This window comes from Amphiura filiformis, unplaced genomic scaffold (genome assembly GCF_039555335.1).
Source record: "Amphiura filiformis unplaced genomic scaffold, Afil_fr2py scaffold_32, whole genome shotgun sequence".
NCBI classification, from domain to species: domain Eukaryota; kingdom Metazoa; phylum Echinodermata; class Ophiuroidea; order Amphilepidida; family Amphiuridae; genus Amphiura; species Amphiura filiformis.
This window is the reverse complement of record NW_027305496.1, coordinates 89797-111617: the sequence shown is the minus strand read 5'-3', so window position 1 is coordinate 111617 and position 21821 is coordinate 89797. Positions and strand designations below refer to the sequence as shown.

Below are 21821 nucleotides of genomic sequence, written 5' to 3'. Positions count from 1 at the left end.
CATGTCCACTTCTATTAATTGTATTATGTTGCAGTATGCTGATGACAGTGCTTTGATATATTCCGACAAAGATCCAGAGAGAATCAGTCATGTTCTTCGTGATAACTTGGAGAGCTGCAATAAATGGCTTATAGAAAATAATCTCTCTCTGCACACAGGTAAAACTGAACTGATTCTCTTTGGATCGAGCGTAAGGTCAATAATGTTTCTGATTTTTCTATCATTCTTAACAATGGTCAAATAATTAAGTCTAAGCATACTGTTGTTTATCTTGGTCTAGAACTTAATCAGTTTCTTGATGGTGAGGAAATTGCAACCAAAATTGTGAAACAAGTTAATTCTCGTTTGAAATTCCTCTACAGACAAGCAAATTTTTTAATCAAAAAGTGAAAAAATGGTCTGCTCAGCTCTTGTTTTGTGCCTGTTTGATTATTCTATTTCCTCCTGGTATTGTGCCATTTCTAAATATCATTCAATCAGATTGCAGCGAGCTCAGAACAAAGTTATCAGATTTATCCTGGGAAAAGATCACATGTATCATATTGACCAAGCTGACTTTCAGGATTTAGGTATCACGAATATCAGAACAAGGGCTGAGCAGCTCCGTTTGAACCATGTTTTAATATTTTTCATGATGTTTGCCCAAGCTATATGAAAGAAAACTTTGTCAAATTATCTCATCTTCATCGTTATAACACTAGGGGTAGCAATTTTAACTTCCAAGTTCCAAAAATCAAAACAGCAGATTCTGCTTCCTTTTTTACAATGCAATCCATGATTGGAACAAACTTCCCGAAAATGTCAAATTGTGCAATATAAAATCAAGGTTTAAAAAAGATGCTAAAATTATCCTCTTAGACCACATGGTTATATAGTTTTTAATATTGTAACTTAGGTGTTTCATGTTTTAAATAGTTGTAATATATATATATTTTCATTGTTATTTATAAGGACCCTTTGGAAATAAGTCTCTGACTTTAAGGGATATCCTTGGCGTATTATCGTGTCAATTTTTATGTTTTAATTTGTATTTTATAATAACTATGTTCTTGTATTTATGTTCTGTGCAATATGTTATTTGACTCTTACGATGATATGCTTAATAAACTCAAATCAAATCAAATCAAAACTGCTGATATCAGGTAATTAATCAATGCTCACATCTACTGATGATATCAGGTAGTTTATCAATGCTCACATCTACTGTTGATATCATGTATTTTATCAATGCCCACATCTACTGATGATATCAGGTAGTTTATCAATGCTCACATCTACTGCTGATATCAGGTAGTTTATCAATGCTCATCTACTGCTGATATCAGGTAGTTTATCAATGCTCACATCTACTGGTGATATCAGGTAGTTTTTCAATGCTCGCATCTACTGCTGATATCAGGTAGTTTATCAATGTTCACATCTACTGCTGATATCAGGTAGTTTATCAATGTTCACATCTACTGCTGATCAGGTAGTTTATCAATGCTCACATCTACTGCTGATATCAGGTAGTTTATCAATGCTCACATCTACTGGTGATATCAGGTAGTTTTTCAATGCTCACATCTACTGATGATATCAGGTAGTTTTTCAATGCTCACATCTACTGCTGATATCAGGTAGTTTTTCAATGCTCACATCTACTGCTGATATCAGGTAGTTTATCAATGCTCACATCTACTGCTGATATCAGGTAGTTTATCAAAGCTCACATCTACTGCTGATATCAGGTAGTTTTTCAATGCTCACATCTACTGCTGATATCAGGTAATTAATCAATGCTCACATCTACTGATGATATCAGGTAGTTTATCAATGCTCACATCTACTGTTGATATCATGTATTTTATCAATGCCCACATCTACTGATGATATCAGGTAGTTTATCAATGCTCACATCTACTGCTGATATCAGGTAGTTTATCAATGCTCACATCTACTGCTGATATCAGGTAGTTTATCAATGCTCACATCTACAGCTGATATCAGGTAGTTTATCAATGCTCACATCTACTGCTGATATCAGGTAGTTTATCAATGCTCACATCAATTGCTGATATCAGGTAGTTTATCAATGCTCAACATCTACTGCTGATATCAGGTAGTTTATCAATGTTCACATCTACTGCTGATATCAGGTAGTTTTTCAATGCTCACATCTACTGCTGATATCAGGTAGTTTATCAATGCTCACATCTACTGATGATATCAGGTAGTTTATCTATGCCCACATCTACTGCTGATATCAGGTAGTTTACCAATGCTCACATCTACTGATGCTATCAGGTAGTTTATCAATGCTCACATCTACTGCTGATATCAGGTAGTTTATCAATGCTCACATCTACTGCTGATATCAGGTAGTTTATCAATGTTCACATCTACTGCTGATATCAGGTAGTTTATCAATGCTCACATCTACTGCTGATATCAGGTAGTTTATCAATGTTCACATCTACTGCTGATATCAGGTAGTTTATGAATACTCACATCTACTGCTGATATCAGGTAGTTTATCAATGCTCACATCTACTGCTGATATCAGGTAGTTTTTCAATGCTCACATCTACTGCTAATATCAGGTAGTTTATCAATGCTCCCACCTACTGCTGATATCAGGTAGTTTATCAATGCTCACATCTACTGCTGATATCAGGTAGTTTATCAATGCTCCCATCTACTGCTGATATCAGGTAGTTTATCAATGCTCATATCTACTGCTGATATCAGGTAGTTTATCAATGCTCCCATCTACTGCTGATATCAGGTAGTTTATCAATGCTCCCATCTACTGCTGATATCAGGTAGTTTATCAATGCTCACATCTACTGCTGATATCAGGTAGTTTATCTATGCTCACATCTACTGATGATATCAGGTAGTTTTTTAATGCCCACATCTACTGCTGATATCAGGTAATTTATCAATGCCCACATCTACTGATGATATCAGGTAGTTTATCAATTTTCACATCTACTGCTGATGGCAGGTAGTTTATCAATGCTCACATCTACTGCTGATATTGGGTAGTTTTTCAATACTCACATCTACTGCTGATATCAGGTAGTTTATCAATGCTCACATCTACTGCTGATATCAGGTAGTTTTTCAATGCTCACATCTACTACTGATGTCAGGTAGTTTTTCAATGCCCACATCTACTGCTGATATCAGGTAGTTTATCAATGCTCACATCTACTGTTGATATCAGGTAGTTTATCAATGCCCACATCTACTGATGATATCAGGTAGTGTATCAATGCTCACATCTACTGTTGATATCAGGTAGTTTATCAATGCTCACATCTACTGTTGATATCAGGTAGTTTATCAATGCTCACATCTACTGCTGATATCAGGTAGTTTATCAATGCCCACATCTACTGTTGATATCATGTAGTTTATCAATGCTCACATCTACTGTTGATATCATGTAGTTTATCAATGCCCACACCTACTGCTGATATCAGATAGTTTATCAATGCCCACATCTACTGATGATATCAGGTAGTTTTTCAATGTTCACATCTACTGCTGATATCAGGTAGTTTTCAAAGCTCACATGTACTGCTGATATCAGGTAGTTTATCAATGCTCACATCTACTGTTGATATCAGGTAGTTATCAATGCCCACATCTACTGATGATATCAGGTAGTTTTTCAATGTTCACATCTACTGCTGATATCAGGTATTTATCAATGCCCACATCTACTGCTGATATCAGGTAGTTTATCAATGCTCACATCTACTGTTGATATCATGTAGTTTATCAATGCCCACATCTACTGATGATATCAGGTAGTTTTTCAATGTTCACATCTACTGCTGATATCAGGTATTTATCAATGCCCACATCTACTGCTGATATCAGGTAGTTTATCAATGCTCACATCTACTGTTGATATCATGTAGTTTATCAATGCCCACATCTACTGATGATATCAGGTAGTTTATCAATGCTCACATCTATTGCTGATATCAGATAGTTTATCAATGCCCACATCTACTGATGATATCAGGTAGTTTTTCAATGTTCACATCTACTGCTGATATCAGGTAGTTTTTCAATGCTCACATCTACTGCTGATATCAGATAGTTTATCAATGCCCACATCTACTGATGATATCAGGTAGTTTATCAATGCTCACATCTACTGATGATATCAGGTAGTTTTTCAATGCCCACATCTACTGCTGATATCAGGTAGTTTATCAATGCTCACATCTACTCTTGATATCAGGTAGTTTATCAATGCCCACATCAACTGATGATATCAGGTAGTTTTTCAATGCCCACATCAACTGATGATATCAGGTAGTTTATCAATGCTCACATCTACTGCTGATATCAGATAGTTTATCAATGCCCACATCTACTGATGATATCAGGTAGTTTTTCAATGCTCACATCTACTGCTGATATCAGATAGTTTATCAATGCCCACATCTACTGATGATATCAGGTAGTTTATCAATGCCCACATCTACTGCTGATATCAGGTAGTTTATCAATGCTCACATCTACTCTTGATATCATGTAGTTTATCAATGCCCACATCTACTGCTGATATCAGGTAGTTTATCAATGCTCACATCTACTGTTGATATCATGTAGTTTATCAATGCCCACATCTACTGATGATATCAGGTAGTTTTTCAATTCCTACATCTACTGCTGATATCAGGTAGTTTATCAATGCTCACATCTACTGCTGATATCAGATAGTTTATCAATGCCCACATCTACTGATGATATCAGGTAGTTTTTCAATGCCCACATCTACTGCTGATATCAGGTAGTTTATCAATGCTCACATCTACTGTTGATATCAGGTAGTTTATCAATGCTCACATCTACTAATGATATCAGGTACTGTAAAAGTAGAAATTTTCGCGAGGTTTTTATTTTCACGAATTTCGCGAGTGGACATAAAATCGCGAAAATAAAAATAACCTTTTGCATTAGGTTTCTATTGTATCAATATCAAAACCGTGAAATTTAATTCTCGCGCAATATATCTCTCGAAAATATCTTCTCGTGAAAATATTGACTTTTACAGTAGTTTATCAAAGTTCATATCTACTGCTGATAGCAAGTAGTTTATATAAAATGTAAAAATAGATGTAGCTATTTATAAAGCGCTTTATGCCGTAAACTGCCTCAAAGCGCTTTACATTTATTCCCGTCAGGTAGTTTATCAATTGAATTCCTAACTCATTATTTCCCGCCAATTTACTAAGCTGTCTTGAGCCATGTGACTTTTTAGAGTTGAAAAGAGTGAAATAAATCAAGCAAAAATATGAGGAAATATTAACAAGTTGTATATTATCAGTTTCGAGTGAAAGAATACATCTTACTGTTCATAAGTATCAAGGAATCTCAAATTTGGGAGTGGACAAATGTGATGCGATCAAGCAAAATCAGTCGGAACTCGGAAATATTAAATTTACAGTTTCTTATAAGATACTAAAAAACATTTACAAAGCTGTATTTTGCCAAACACCCCATTGAACTCGAACAACCAGTTCCAAAAATATGAGCAATTAAAGAGTTTCCAAAACAATAGGAAACAAAAAGAAATATTTCCTTTGTTTGGCTATATCTCAAAATCAATATTTCTGAGTTCCGACTGATTTTGCTTGATCGCATCACAGATGTGTCTCCCCTTATATATACCATTTTTCCATGATAAACAGAAAGAGATAAGACTTGGTTCAAGATTCTATAGACTCAAACTAGTTCTGTGCTTATAGTGACTTTCAAAGGGAAACATTGTAAAAAATGCGGGGGGAGGGAGGCAGTAGGAGCTCTTGGCTATGCCAGTGTCCAATCAGTTACAGGAGTCTAAACCTTGTCACTCTCTATGAAATTCTGGCTATTCCAGTAAAAGTACATCCACCCCTTTGGAAGACATGCATGACATTAACCTTCCACATATGGAGTATGAATTTCAAATGGGGTTACCTGAATGGGTAACTCCATTTGAAATCTACACCTCCCTGTGTGGAAGATTAAGGTCAAGTATTCCATAAAGGGGTGTATGGATTTCAGCTGGAATGGCACAATATAATATACCATGTATTTGGTTTCCGGATTCCTGACAACTACTTAGAGAATAAACAATAGGAATTTTTATTTTGACTATCCTCTACCATGTGATAGACGACAGGCAGGTCCAATATTTTGAGTAGTGGATGCCGGCGCAGCTAAAAATATTGGGCCTGCCTGTCGTCTATCATAGGTAGAGGATAGTCAAAATAAAAAATCCTATCTTTTATTCTCATTCTTAGTCAGTTAAATATTATTTCAATAACTGTAAACTATTTTTTAAAGCAAAAATTAATTTACCATCATAAAAACTCCCCTTTTTCTAAAATGAACGAAACTTGTTTACAACTTCACATCTTTTGTTGCGGCGTACTGTTAGCGGCGTGCGAGTATTTCACTTTGCGTCTACGCATACTAGCGTGATACATCGCACACCTCTATGAGTGTGTTACAGCGTTATCAACACTCATGATGACTTGGGGTTGTCTACAGCCTGATAGACGACACCCAAAATCATGCGATTGTCCAATCAGATTATGTGTCTACGTAATAGACCACTCCCACTGACTAAGAATGGCCAATCATGTACTACTAATGCCTGACATGTATCAAACTAGAAGCAGTCACAAAGAACATAGTGTTTTTATAAACGTTATTAGTGTCTACATTCGTGCGTTTGATCGGAAAAGTGATTGCCAATATGTTGATCAGAAGTCACTAGCTTGCCACAGCGTCAAATCCTTACCAGTGTCTCTTAAAAACAACTATCTAGACAGTCCCTAGCCATGAATGAACGCTGGTAGCTTTGTACAATCGCTGCTGATATTACTGATAATTTTCTATCACTAGTTGTGATTGCTATATAATGCGTTTCGTTTCAAGTTGGGAGTAATGCCATGTGGGTATTTTGCAGTGGGCAGGTTTGCATCGATATCACGCACATAAACAGTGAGTCCCATGGCGTATGAACAGTTGCACACATGTAGAACTAGAAGTGCGGCTTGTCTTTACAGTTTCCCAGGGTTTTAGCTAGAAATAATACACTGCACTTGCCCCACAACCGCATTTTATACAGCACACTGACATCACTGTCAACTTGAGACAAGACACAGTATACCATGATATGAGCATCAAGAAGTCATTCGCTCATGGTACTTCTGTATTAGCTTTCCTCAGCGCTAATAACCCAGTCACAATGTCTTGCGGCAACATCCTCAGCCGAGAGAATTCCTCTGTTGTTGCGTATCGTAACTTGGTGTGTGGATCGGTATACTTGGCCTGCAAATAGGCAAGACAAAACAAAATATCAAAAGGGCATTCAACCCTTGTAAAGTTATTATACTTGGAATGCTTTTTATTTTCATTTTACTAATATATGTAGGGTGTAGTTTAAGATATTTCGGTTCATAGGCACGACAATCGTGCAAATCGTGTTAAAGTTGCCATATTTGGTAGGGTAATAGTACTTATAGAAGTGACTATGTAGGCTATAGAGCCATTTCAACAACACCCCTCTTTTAGTGGAAAAGGTCACTGAACTTTGCACAGGAAGTCAAGTTCAAAGTTCAAACGTGCTCAAAATTCACATCATTATCATCCTCTAGTCATAAGGATTCAGAAAAATATACCTTGACCTATCTATGACCTACACCTATGGCTCCATAACCTATAATGATTAGCTCTGTAAGTAATGTATCTCTGCCAAATATGGCAAATTTAACATGATTTGCACGATGGTTAGGGCATTCTATTGGACTAGTAGGGCATACAGTACGCAAAAGAATTAAGGTACCAGTTATGTTCACCCCTGTATATCATAAACAAAGGCAAATATGACAAAATTAAAACAAGCAGCCAATACATGTACTCTTTAGTTCTGATTTCAGACCTCATTTGTTGAAATTGGTTAAGAATTAAAGAAATGGTGATCTAAAACCTAATGAAGAAACAAAATCGAAAGTTACTCTTGTGTTCTAATTAAATGAAAGTATGGCGCTAGTTTTTACATGCTAATCTACATGGCGCTACAAAAATGTAGTTCTCTTGTTCGAGAATACTTTGTGTACAAATCAATAGGGCATGCAATGGAGCAAACTGCCACTTTTGAATTTGCATCTATTTTAAATTTTTAGATCGTCGTTGAACGATTTCAACCATAAGGTCTTAAATTCGAGCTAAAAGATGCAGATATTGGCTGCTGGTTCCAATTATGACATATCTGTCTTTGTTTAGGATATACAGGGGGTGAACATAACTGGTACCTTTTAAAAACTATAATTCTTTTGAAGCACTGAATTCTAGAGTGAAAATTGCTATTATAACTTTTGCCATTGCTGAGCTGGAATAGGCCATTGCAGGTGGTATCCTTACCTGGAAACCTGAGATGTCCGAGTATTTCTTTGCAGGTTTAAAAGATGGTGGAGCTTCAAGACTACTATCTGTAATACAGAAAAGCAACACAAAAAACAAGTACATTACTGTATACGCTGAAATTTTCGAGGTGGTTTTATTTTCGCGAATTTATATATGCCCGCGAAAATAATAACCCGCGAATATGTTGAAATGAAGACATTTCTTATGTATTTTATTATATAAGTTGCTAAAAACCGTGAATTTAACACCTCACAAAATTGTCAGTGATACTTGAAGCCGCGAAAATATCTGTACGCAAAAATATTGGCGTATACAGCAGTATGTGTCCCTGTCGGAGGGGGGTTTCAAACCACAATGCTGGATGCGACTTATCCGGTTTTCACCACTTATAAAAAAACACTTTGGGAAACAGAATCTCAAATACTCCTGATAATATAAAATGTATTTTAAGTTCCAACCATAATGTATTAAGATTTACAGAATGACCTGATCACACAAATTCCTGTTAAACCGTATGAGAACTACCTGCTGATTGGCCAAAATGAATATAGTGTTCAATTTTGAACCAATCAAGGAGGGTATTAATAAGATCATCTGCAAATGCAAGTCTGACCATAAATAGTTTAAAGCCTAGTCATAATTGGCAATTGACATGAGCATTTCAAGTTATCAACCAATCAGAAATGCTGTTAGATGACCGGTAGTGTCCAGGGGGTTAATGCAAATAAAATCTGAGGCCCTGACAACACGATTCCACTGTATATAGCGGTAATCAGTGTGACATCACATCTTGTAGGCACAGGCCTTTTTTGGGTGCCTTTTGCATTCGATCCTTCAAATTAATGCACAGCACCAAAGCATGATAAAGTTGTGTGATGCACTGAGGTCTAAACATACATGTAGTGTCCAATACATGGACCCACAAATCGATTTGTATACCCACAAAATGTCATTTGACTTCTATTGAAGAAGAATACATGTCAGACCTACTCGTAGAGTTGAATCTGTCTGAAATGCGGAAAATAGGTCAAACATTAGCTAATTCATGACTGACCACCCCCTCATCCATCCAATTCATTTCTACCTCCTTGATTTGACCATCTTATTTAAAGGAGGATTTCGTGATCCTAGCATCCTCTTTTTATGACATGTTTCAGTACACATCCACGAAAAAAGCCTATTCCCAAAATTTCAGTTGATTCCGATTTTGCGTTTGCGAGTTATGCATGATTATGTGTATTACACTGCTCCATAGACAATGCGTTGTAATTTCGTTCTGGTGCACCAGAAGCGAAATTCTAATTTCACGATATCTTAGCTAAACGAATCAATCTGCAAGAGATATTTTGTACATAAACATTATGTAGCCAGAGGTTTCCAGCGATATAAAAATCTCAACTTTTTTTGAGAAAAGTGGGGGGACGAGGCTGTGGATCACGAAATGCCCCTTTAATCTACTTGAAACAGTGATTGGTCAACTTACATGTGGGGTCACTTGGTTTCCATGGTAATGACCTCTCTGCTGCTGCAATTTGTTTTAACGTTTTCCAGACTCTTGATTTGCGGTTTGATAATACACCGCCGCCTTTACTGGAATGCTGCAAAGATTGAGAAACCACACTCATTTGTCAAAATCTGGGAACTACTTTAGATTACTGGAAACAATGAATGCTAATAATTCTAGTCTAATAATAGACCCAGAGCCTGTCCCGTGAGATTTCACTACATTTTACCCATAAGGTTTGAAATTCACAAAAAAAGTCTGCCAAACCCCAGATATGCTCGGTCTGGACCCCTGATCCCCTGAAATGCCCCATTCCGATGGTTGAATTCACCCCATAGCCTAAACTTTGTCAAAAGAAGCACTACAATGTATTACAGCGGGCCAAACCGTCTGGGTGAAATCATAACTCATCATCCTATAGTTTGATTTGAAGGCTCACATTATCATGTGAGTGCCCATTGGGCTATAATTTGAAATCCATATACCCCACAGAAGACATGACCTTAATCTCCCACACAGGGGGTGTAGATTTCAAATGGAATCTCCCCTTCAGGTAACATCCATCTGAAATTCACACTCCCTGTGTGGAATATTAAGGTCATATATCTTCCATACGGGGCATATGGATTTCAACTGGAAATAGCCCATTGATCAATTTCATGTTATTACCCCAGGGACTATTACTTTGACATTTACTTAGACTCTTTTGTATATCATTGATAAATATAGAAAATTACTTTTTTTACACCTTAAAACAAGTAACTTGATGGGCAAATTATGTCACAAGCTGAATTTTGGGATTGATAGTGGAATGGGCTATTTCAGTACAGTTGAAATCCACACACTTCCTATATGGTAGACATTACTTAAATCTCTCACACAGGGAGTGTAGATTTCAAATGGAGTCACCCAGACCTGTAACTGATTTGAAATTCACACTCCTTGTGTGGAAAATTAAGGTGAATGGATTTGAACTGGAATAACCAAGCTGCATGGTACATGTAGGCCTAATTATTATAAACTTCTCATTGTTCAGGGTTGTACCAAGGCGGATCAAGGCGCATGACTTGAGTTGATAAATAATGCATCTGAATTTACCGGTCGACCCCGCTGAATTTGTACGGTGTCTAAAATGACTGTTCAGTGTACACTTATATGTTTGTGAGGTAAAAAAAATTGGGCCTGACATTTTTGTTGTTGGTGGTGACTTGTTATAACTCTATATATTTTTGCTCAACCCAAAATTGTATCTTCTTTTAAATAACCTACCACAAAATTTGGATCTTTGAAGCAGTGACCCTTATACTCTGGTTGCTCAGCAACCAATGTCTGTTCCACAGGTGTGGTAGGTACTGTGGTAGGTACTGTAGCAGGCTCAAAGACAGGTTTCTGTGCTGCAATGGTTGCAACAGTTTCTGCTGGAGCTGGCGGAGTAACCGTCACTGATTTCTCCTGAACCAATGATTTCGCCTGAGCCACTCGGACAGGTGGTGTAACCTTTGATGATTTCTGAATAGTTGGCGGTGGTTGCCTTGTCACCGTTGGTTTTGGTTTTACTACCAAGGGTTTGGTGGCAACATTTGGGGTAACCGTGACAACATCTACTAGTACTGGTGGGTCTGGTGGTGGTGGTGCTACTGCTGCAGCTGCCTGTAATAGTACAAAGATAAAATATGGTTACAACTTATGATAAGGCAAAAAAAAAGAAGATGTTTGCTTGCCCTCAACCGAACGACCCTAATTTTGGAAATCAGAAAAAAGTTGTTTTTTTCTATTTACTGTACAAAAGAATACCGACCCTATTTTTGGAAATTCCTGAAAAAGTTTTTTTTCGCCAGCCCATTCGGGGCTGGTACCTGTTTCAGGTTTGGGGTCAGTTTACTCAAGAGATTATATTTTAGTGGTATTGGAATGATTTTTTTAACTTTTTGTGGTTAAATTTTTTTAAATATTTTAATTGATTTGTTAGGAAAAGTAAGTATGTTTTGCCGTTTCAACGAACTAAAAGCAGTGAGTATTACCAAAGTTATGTTTGAACTAATTAATTATGACTTTAAAAGTTTAAAGGCCTAAATGTAACAATAATAGTTAATATATATAGCATCATATGGTCAGCAGAAGAAAATCTGACATCACCTATGATGTCATATCAGTGTCCTTGACCGGGGTCCTTACTCCTTGACCACTGAACAGCGTGATATCATGTTGATAACAGATCTATAGAATCAAAATCTTCATCATATCCCGGATCATATCACAGATTCTCAACAATCTGTGATCATATGGACCATATTGATGTGAAAGTAGTTATCTATCATATCCTGTGTCGTTTTATGGATAAAAATGACTCAAAATGTTATTGATGAAATGGTTGCTATCATAAACATCAGTTTTGTCTTTTCAACGGGAAAAATCCGATGCAAAATAAAGTTTTTAGGGCCTAGCTATAATATGGGCATAATTTATGCATAGTATTGAACAATGTACCCCATTTGACATGCACTTATAGATAAATAAATTGTCTTACTTTATTAATTTAATAACTTCTTTATTATAAATAAAATGACACATAACTATTTGATTCATAAAATTACATTCAACAAAATGATTGAAGAGAAAACACACAAGGCACTAGGCAGACTGTTATAGAATGGAGTATGTAAGATGCCATGTCCATAGCTTCAGCAGGAGTTTCCGACTAGCAATCAACATGATCAGCACATTCAGAAAAACACAGTTTAAGAGTGAAGATTGTAGTGAGTAACCAGTCCTTTATAAATGTGCTGGCCACTATCTATTATAATATAGTAGGCTTAAACTATACATTGCGAATTAATTAAGTTATTTTAAAATAAAATGTACATGTAAGTTAACTCAAACCGGCAGTGTATATATCGAAAGCAGTGAAATCGGACATTCCTAAAAAAAGATATTGAGTTCGTAAGTTCTGGTATTACAAAATTGGAAATTGAGATATCGTGGGTAAAAAGCTGAAAAGACAAAAAAAACCTACGACAACAACAACAACAACAACAACAACAAAACAAACAGACCAGAACAATTTGGAGTACATGTAATGAATTAAAAGAGTTGACATGAGATTAGGAATTAATGTTTTCTGCTGTTTCAGTGTGCATGTTCTCATCGTTGATGGTTTGGTGGACTGTCATGTAGATGTAAGCGTGATCCTAAAAATGCCTTTCACATTGACCAAAACTAATTACAAGACCTCTTCTACAAAAAGAAGATGTTTGCTTGCCCTCAACCGAACGACCCTAATTTTGGAAATCAGAAAAAAGTTGTTTTTTTCTATTTACTGTACAAAAGAATACCGACCCTATTTTTGGAAATTCCTGAAAAAGTTTTTTTTCTGGTCATATTTTTGCATTCTGAAGATATAAAACAAAATGTATTTTAGAGCTTGTGTTCAACATTCTAGTATGTTGTAATGTTAGTTGATTCATTTTGACACCAAAATTGGCTGATTTTTCATATGTTGAGCCTTAATTAATACAAACAGTAGAGTTTGCTAGTAATTAAAAAAAAAAAAGAAAAAAAAAGAAATCCCGACCGACTGACCCAATTGTTAAAATTCATTTGAGGGCAAGCAAACAATTTTTTTTCTTGGCCTAAGGAGTGTTGCTAGACCTTATTGTGACAAACTGGTGGGTCTGATGGTGGTGGTGCAGATGCCTGTACATGTGTAACTGTGTAAGATAAAATCCATACACCTTTTGGAAGACACAACCTTAATTAAATCTTCCACACAGGGAGTGTGAATTTCAAATGAATCCTGTTTAGGGGGTAAAAAAAAGCCTGTTTTCAAGAAAAAGGGCTGTTTCTAATTATCTTTATAAGTTCACTTAAAAAAAAAAATTAATTTGTGTCTTCTGGTTTGCATCAGGAACATCACCCAAACATAAATATTTCTGTGGTGTTTTTTGCTTAAAAAAGGGCAAATCCTGCTTTGGGTATGTTTTGAAAATCTCTGGTCATGCATGTGCACACTGTAAAACTTAAGTGGCCCTACACATGGTTTCAGAGAAGAACAGCAGTCCCTTGTTCAGATTGACGCAAGTGCCTTGTTAATGAGAGACATATGTGGAGCTTTGTGTTCCCTTCAAGAGTGCCGATCTGCACCGACCAATTTAATCAGCCAATCAGATCACTGTTGTTATGATTGTCAGACGATATGATCAGCCGAACAGAACTCCACTTCAGTGTCCTTGACCGGGGTCCTTACTCCTTGACCACTGAACAGCGTGATATCATGTTGATAACAGATCTATAGAATCAAAATCTTCATCATATCCCCCGGATCATATCACAGATTCTCAACAATCTGTGATCATATGGACCATATTGATGTGAAAGTAGTTATCTATCATATCCTGTGTCGTTTTATGGATAAAAATGACTCAAAATGTTATTGATGAAATGGTTGCTATCATAAACATCAGTTTTGTCTTTTCAACGGGAAAAATCCGATGCAAAATAAAGTTTTTAGGGCCTAGCTATAATATGGGCATAATTTATGCATAGTATTGAACAATGTACCCCATTTGACATGCACTTATAGATAAATAAATTGTCTTACTTTATTAATTTAATAACTTCTTTATTATAAATAAAATGACACATAACTATTTGATTCATAAAATTACATTCAACAAAATGATTGAAGAGAAAACACACAAGGCACTAGGCAGACTGTTATAGAATGGAGTATGTAAGATGCCATGTCCATAGCCATGAGGAGTTTCCGACTAGCAATCAACATGATCAGCACATTCAGAAAAACACAGTTTAAGAGTGAAGATTGTAGTGAGTAACCAGTCCTTTATAAATGTGCTGGCCACTATCTATTATAATATAGTAGGCTTAAACTATACATTGCGAATTAATTAAGTTATTTTAAAATAAAATGTACATGTAAGTTAACTCAAACCGGCAGTGTATATATCGAAAGCAGTGAAATCGGACATTCCTAAGCGAAGATATTGAGTTCGTAAGTTCTGGTATTACAAAATTGGAAATTGAGATATCGTGGGTAAAAAGCTGAAAAGACAAAAAACCCAACGACAACAACAACAACAACAACAACAACAAAACAAACAGACCAGAACAATTTGGAGTACATGTAATGAATTAAAAGAGTTGACATGAGATTAGGAATTAATGTTTTCTGCTGTTTCAGTGTGCATGTTCTCATCGTTGATGGTTTGGTGGACTGTCATGTAGATGTAAGCGTGATCCTAAAAATGCCTTTCACATTGACCAAAACTAATTACAAGACCTCTTCTACAAAAAGAAGATGTTTGCTTGCCCTCAACCGAACGACCCTAATTTTTGAAATCAGAAAAAAGTTGTTTTTTTCTATTTACTGTACAAAAGAATACCGACCCTATTTTGAAATTCCTGAAAAAGTTTTTTTCTGGTCATATTTTTGCATTCTGAAGATATAAAACAAAATGTATTTTAGAGCTTGTGTTCAACATTCTAGTTATGTTGTAATGTTAGTTGATTCATTTTGACACCAAAATTGGCTGATTTTTCATATGTTGAGCCTTAATTAATACAAACAGTAGAGTTTGCTAGTAATTAAAAAAAAAAAAAGAAAAAAAAAGAAATCCCGACCGACTGACCCAATTGTTAAAATTCATTTGAGGGCAAGCAAACAATTTTTTTTCTTGGCCTAAGGAGTGTTGCTAGACCTTATTGTGACAAACTGGTGGGTCTGATGGTGGTGGTGCAGATGCCTGTACATGTGTAACTGTGTAAGATAAAATCCATACACCTTTTGGAAGACACAACCTTAATTAAATCTTCCACACAGGGAGTGTGAATTTCAAATGAATCCTGTTTAGGGGTAAAAAAAGCCTGTTTTCAAGAAAAGGGCTGTTTCTAATTATCTTTATAAGTTCACTTAAAAAAAAAAAAAAATAATTTGTGTCTTCTGGTTTGCATCAGGAACATCACCCAAACATAAATATTTCTGTGGTGTTTTTTGCTTAAAAAAGGGCAAATCCTGCTTTGGGTATGTTTTGAAAATCTCTGGTCATGCATGTGCACACTGTAAAACTTAAGTGGCCCTACACATGGTTTCAGAGAAGAACAGCAGTCCCTTGTTCAGATTGACGCAAGTGCCTTGTTAATGAGAGACATATGTGGAGCTTTGTGTTCCCTTCAAGAGTGCCGATCTGCACCGACCAATTTAATCAGCCAATCAGATCACTGTTGTTATGATTGTCAGACGATATGATCAGCCGAACAGAACTCCACTTCTGTGTTTATGCTGTGCACGCTCTAAAAATGTAAAGAACGCCGTTCTTCTCTCTCTGCCACAAACTGTAGTCAATAAATATTTTACTATATAATGAACACAGCTTCAAACAGCTGTTTGCGATCCGATTGCGATATATGTCAATATGTGTACCCCGGGGTGGTGAATTTTCAAAATGGTCTGCCAAAATTGTTTGCCCCCCCCTTTGGCCGTGCCAAAAATCTTTGCCCCCACTTCTGACGTGCCAAAAAATCTTTGCCCCCCCCCCCTTTACACAATGCAAGATTTTGGGGAACCCGAATTTAAAACCTTAAATTGTCTATCATATAATGCGAGCGCTAAATTGTCTTATCATATAATGTGATAGCAGCGAGCAAGAAATTTTGCATATTTGAACGTATTCCTAACGTTTTCCTACACCTTTTTAGGGCGTACATGTATAGAAACGGCCTGCCAAAATTGCTTGACCCCCCCTGTCGACCTGCCAAAAATGCTTGCTCCCCCTTTTGCCTGCCAAAAATCTTTTCCCCCTGTAACTCACCACCCCTAACCCCGGGGGTACACATAATTATAGCACCACCCCTCATCTAGTCACCATTTTATGTGACAGAGAAGTGATGCTGATTTTATGAAGGTATGTTTCTTCCTTGCTTTTCCGATATTTTTGATTGTTTTTGAGACAAAAACTTCCCTAGCAGAAAAGGCATTTTCAGTTTTCAAAAAGTTTTGTTTTCAAAAAGTTGTTTTAACCCTGTTTTTTACCCCATAATTTCCCTCATGTATCGAAGCCTGCACACATAACAATACATGTCATTAAACCGTGACTTCAAAGTGTTTGGCAACTCAACTGTTTAATCTTGATCATTTGATGCAAAAGTGAACCTTGATGCAAAAGTAATAATTTAGTCCCCAGTACAATGTATATAGCAAGCACGGTGGTCTAAAAGAAAAGGAAAAAATCACAAAATTAAAGGAGTATTTTGTGATCCTTCCTAGCAGCCTCTTTTTATGACACTTTTCAGTACATTGTATCCACGAAAAAAGCTTATTCCCAAAATTTCAGTTGATTCCGATTTTGCGTTTGCAAGTTATGCATGATTATGTGACACTGCTCCATCCCGGGTGCTCCATAGACTTATAAATTCAAATTTCACAATATTTTTGCAAAACGAATTAAGGGGGTACTACACCCCTGGCCAATTTTGTGCCTATTTTTGCATTTTTCTCAAAAATTATAGCGCATTGGTGACAAGTAAGATATTTATATTATAGGGGCAAGAACTACAACTACTGCACTGGAAATTTTATTACAACACAGACAACAGTTGTGGAGTTACAGTCAAAAATGAGGAAAAAACAATATTTGATAAATAAATCAATAACTACTTGCCTTGAGTTGCTGAATTTTCAGTGCAGTAGTTGTAGTCCTTGCCCCTATAATATACATATCTTACTTGTCACCAATGCGCTATAATTTTTCAGAAAAATGCAAAAATAGGCACAAAATTGGCCAGGGGTGTAGTACCCCCTTAAAGCCTTAATGTACGATCTTTTTTCAGAATTTACCTTTATTTTTTTCAAACCCGATTTTTTGGCATATTTGTAATACTTACACATGTTCTAACTTAAATATACGTGAGCAAACTGTCAAATTCGCCCAATTTGTAGTAAAACGGGATGATTTTCTGTTGGTCCGACATAAAATCATAATTTTTTAGATTATGATTTTATGTCGGCCACGATCATAAACCGTAGTCTCCTAAAAAACTAGTTTGGCATGTGGAGGAGCGTAACCAAACTGGCTGCGTGGGAGACTAACTCTGAGGCCGCTTTTCGCTGTCCTAATCCAAATAGTGCGAGATGTTTCGAGTGATAGAGGTGAAGTTTATAATGATGTTGTTTCTTTGCAAATTCCCAATGTTTTTTGCGTCCAAATGTATTGGGAACTTTCATCATGATTGCATATTATCATTTTGGAAGAAAAAAAGAAAAATCTAAAAATTAAAAAGATCGTACATTGATTAATAAGTCTTAATTTGCAAAAATGTTTGGTACATAAACATTATGTAGCCAGCAGAGGTTTCCAGTGGTATATAAAAATCTCAACTTTTTTTAAAAGAAAAGTGGGGGATGAGGCTGTGGATCACGAAATGCCCTTTAAGTGCTTATTTCGAAAACTGGGGCCAGGGCCAGTCAGTGCAGTGGCAATGTACAATACATTACAATGTCAATGTGAATTAAGATTTTAAGCTAAGTCTAAGATTAAGAAGCCCAATAACTTGGCCATCCTGAGTCTTGACGAACCAATATGTCACGCCAGAGGTATCTTTATTTTAAACTTACCAAAGATGCCTTTTTCTTTCGTCTTTCTTCGTCATCTGAAGGGCTAGCAGGCCTTTTACTTTTTCGAGTTCGCATGGATTTCCTTATGGGGGTCGCCATTTTTGTTGTCTGCTGATAATCTCATCCCGTTTGTAGCAAGGCTAAGTCCTCTGCTGATTGAAATGAACGAAACAATGTACCTGGATGAGTTTGAAAGGTCACAAACAGTCTCATCTCCAAAAGTAAGGTCACGTAAATAACTGCGTGAGAAAGGAGAACCGTGTATTCTGCTATGCGGTCGTAGCCCTGGCAACGATTGAAAATGGCGTCCGCTGAAGTTGCAGTGAAATCAACTTTGCTGGGTACAAATGCATCAAATTTTACCATGTCAGCCTTAGAAGAAAATGCAATTGCTGGCTATTCCAGTACAGAGGATTCTGATGACACTGACGATGAAATCAAGTGAGTAATTAAATAACTTTTATTTCTTTTATAGATGGTAGAGCTAATATATTACATTAAAATTGTAAGCTTACCTTACTTCAATTTCAAGGGCCAGGCAAAGTAAAAAATAAAACATGTTTCTCGTCCAGGTTTTTGAAAAATAGGAGGAAGAAGGGTTTTTTATTTTTTATTGAAAAAATGCCCTAAATTGCCCAATTTTATTTAGACGCTTTTCCTTTTTATAGCGTGAACTTGATTATTAGAAGCTGAAAAACATGAAGTCATGGAAGTCGAAGAGGCTCTTTTTATTTTGTTGTTTTGAGATGTCAACCCCCGCCAGAGCCTCTGCCATCATGAAACACTTCACAAATGCTCAGTGATGTATCGTTCGAGTCCGGACTATTTGCACTATAAAAAATATCAAAGAGTTCTTTCATGGAACTTTCCAATCCATTAAAACTCTTGAAAGAGAGAAACATGCACACTGGACCCTACATCTCAGTTCCCACTCAGTAAATTGGTACTCAATCTCAAACATAGGGCGTAGGGTGCTGTAGTTTGTGTGTGCTCACTACTCACTGCTGCACATTTGTGTGGGACAATTTTGAAAAGATGTTTAGAATTAAAGGGCATTTCGTGATCCACAGCCTCATCCCCCCACTTTTCTCAAAAAAGTTGAGATTTTTACACCACTGGATACCTCTGGCTACATAATGTTTATGTACAAAATATTTCTTGCAGATTAATTAGTTTTGCAATGCCAAAGATATCGTGAAATTTGAATTTCGTTCTGGTGCACCAGAACGAAATTACAACGCATTGTCTATGGAGCAGTGTAATACACATAATCATGCATAACTCGCAAACGCATAAAATCGGAATCAACTGAAATTTTGGGAATAGGCTTTTTTGTGGATATGTACTGAAAAATGTCATAAAAAGAGGATGCTAGGATCACGAAATACTCCTTTAATGGTGAATTTCTGCTTGTATTATTATTATTATGACGATGATGATAACGATGTTGACGATGATGACGAAGGTGATGATGATGATGACGATGATGATGATGTTATTTTTATGTAATGTATTTGAATACATTGCAATTCATTTTCATTTACATGACTTGTATGCTTCTCTAGTCTCTGGGTGCAAGTGTTTACATAGTGTGCCACACACACAAATATCCCTGTCTGATACAGGTGATCTGATGATCTGATACTATGTAGATTTTACCTTCAGGAGTTACATGTACCATTGTGTGTATGGCTGGTTGGTTGACTTGGGTTGAGTCCTTGAAATGTCAACTGTGTGAGGTGCACGGGGGTGGGGTTTGGTGGGTGGGGTTTGGTAGGGTGGGAGAGTATAGGGAGAGTGGTGTGTGGTGTGGTGTAGTGAGTGACCTATATATAAGGGAGACTGGCTCTTAATTCAAAGCAATAATTATTGACAGCAACTGATGTTTTAAAAATGTATTTCAAATGTGGCATTTAGAATATTTTAATTGTCGTCTGCAATCGCTATCACCGTGATAAATATAAATGCAAAAGCGACGAGCGATGCATCGCAAAATTCGGCGATTGCCCATCGCTTTTCAAAAGCGTTTAATCGCAATCGCTTGGCGATTGAGTATAAATTCAGCTTTACATTGTAGGTATGCCAGGTGAATTCAAATTTGCCATCCCCAGGGGGGCCACTGGTCATTGACCAGGGGTATCATGCGTGGCCAAAAATTCAAGTAAAAAGGGTCTTTTTTCATGATCAGGCACTGTACTTACGTATCGCGAATAGGGTATCTAAAACAAGGAAATTTGAGAAAAAGGGTATACCTTGTACAATAAATCAGTGTTTAGGGTCCTTTGAGACAAATGTAGTATGTAATAAAGGTTAAAAATTATGAACTTTTGAATTTGTGTTTTCCCAGTTATCATGAAGGGTTTTAGAGTCAAAATATGACTGATTTACTTGCTTCTAATGGGGGCAAAAATAATGTTAATACTTATTTAGGGTATGAAATTGCACTTGTCATACTTGTTTAGGGGTGCATTTTCAGACCTCGTAAATACTTGTTTAGCGTGCTATTTGAAACTTCGTGGCCACGCATGATACCCCCTTGTCAATGACCAGTGGCCCCCCCGGGTTGCCATCAAACTGCATCATTTTATATTTATACTAGTGCACCTGCAGCTGTGAGAGCCCTGATGCTGTGAGAGCACTGGCATGATAGCGATACTGTTTGACCCCAGATGACCTTTGACCTCGGTGTAATTTTTTTCATGCTCCCCTCATACGAAGGATTCCACTTATCAAGTTTAAGCCCAATAGGGCAAAGTTTAAATATAGCCCCATCATGACCTTTGACCTCGGTTGGCCTCAATTTTGTTTTGCGCATATATTCCCCTTGTATCAAGGATTCCACCCACCAAGTTTGAGCCCGATAGGACAAAGTTTGAAATCCATGACCTTTGACCTTTGACCTCGGATGACCTCCATATAATGTTATTCATGCTCCCCCTCATACGAAGGTTTCGACCCACCAAGTTTGAGCCCGATCGGGCAAAGTTTGAAATTTGACCCCTCCGTAATGACCTTTGACCTCGGTTGACCTCAATTTTATTTCACGCATTATATTCCCCTCCTATCAAGGATTCCACCCACCAAGTTTGGGCCCGATCGGACAAAGTTTGAAATTTTGACCTTTGACCTTGACCTCTGATGACCTTCAAAACCACATGGCCAACATGCTTTTCCCAATACCTATCTATATCCCAAATTTCAGCACGATGCGGCGAAACGCATAGCCGGACAGACAGACAGATAGATAGACAGATAGATAGAGACCGC

General features: G+C 36.8%; 2 protein-coding genes across 2 annotated transcripts in view; one reads left to right on the top strand and one right to left on the bottom strand.

The window, feature by feature from the left end:
• Nucleotides 1–6485: 6485 nt before the first annotated feature.
• LOC140143906 (uncharacterized) lies at nt 6486–18780 on the bottom strand. The gene is made up of 5 exons (XM_072165734.1): nt 18555–18780; nt 11198–11578; nt 9908–10022; nt 8422–8489; nt 6486–7329 (listed from the first exon to the last, which is right to left on the bottom strand). Exons 1-5 carry the CDS (start codon nt 18651–18653, stop codon nt 7198–7200), a joined length of 795 nt encoding a protein of 264 aa, XP_072021835.1. The 5' UTR covers nt 18654–18780; the 3' UTR covers nt 6486–7197.
• An 8-nt stretch (nt 18781–18788) lies between these two features.
• The window catches only part of LOC140143905 (uncharacterized), a 44510-nt gene continuing 41477 nt past the window's right edge, over nt 18789–21821 (top strand). Inside the window, exon 1 of the mRNA XM_072165733.1 lies at nt 18789–18995. Coding sequence (XP_072021834.1) covers nt 18856–18995 — 140 coding nt within the window. The 5' untranslated portion in view covers nt 18789–18855. The remainder of the gene's footprint in view (nt 18996–21821) is intronic.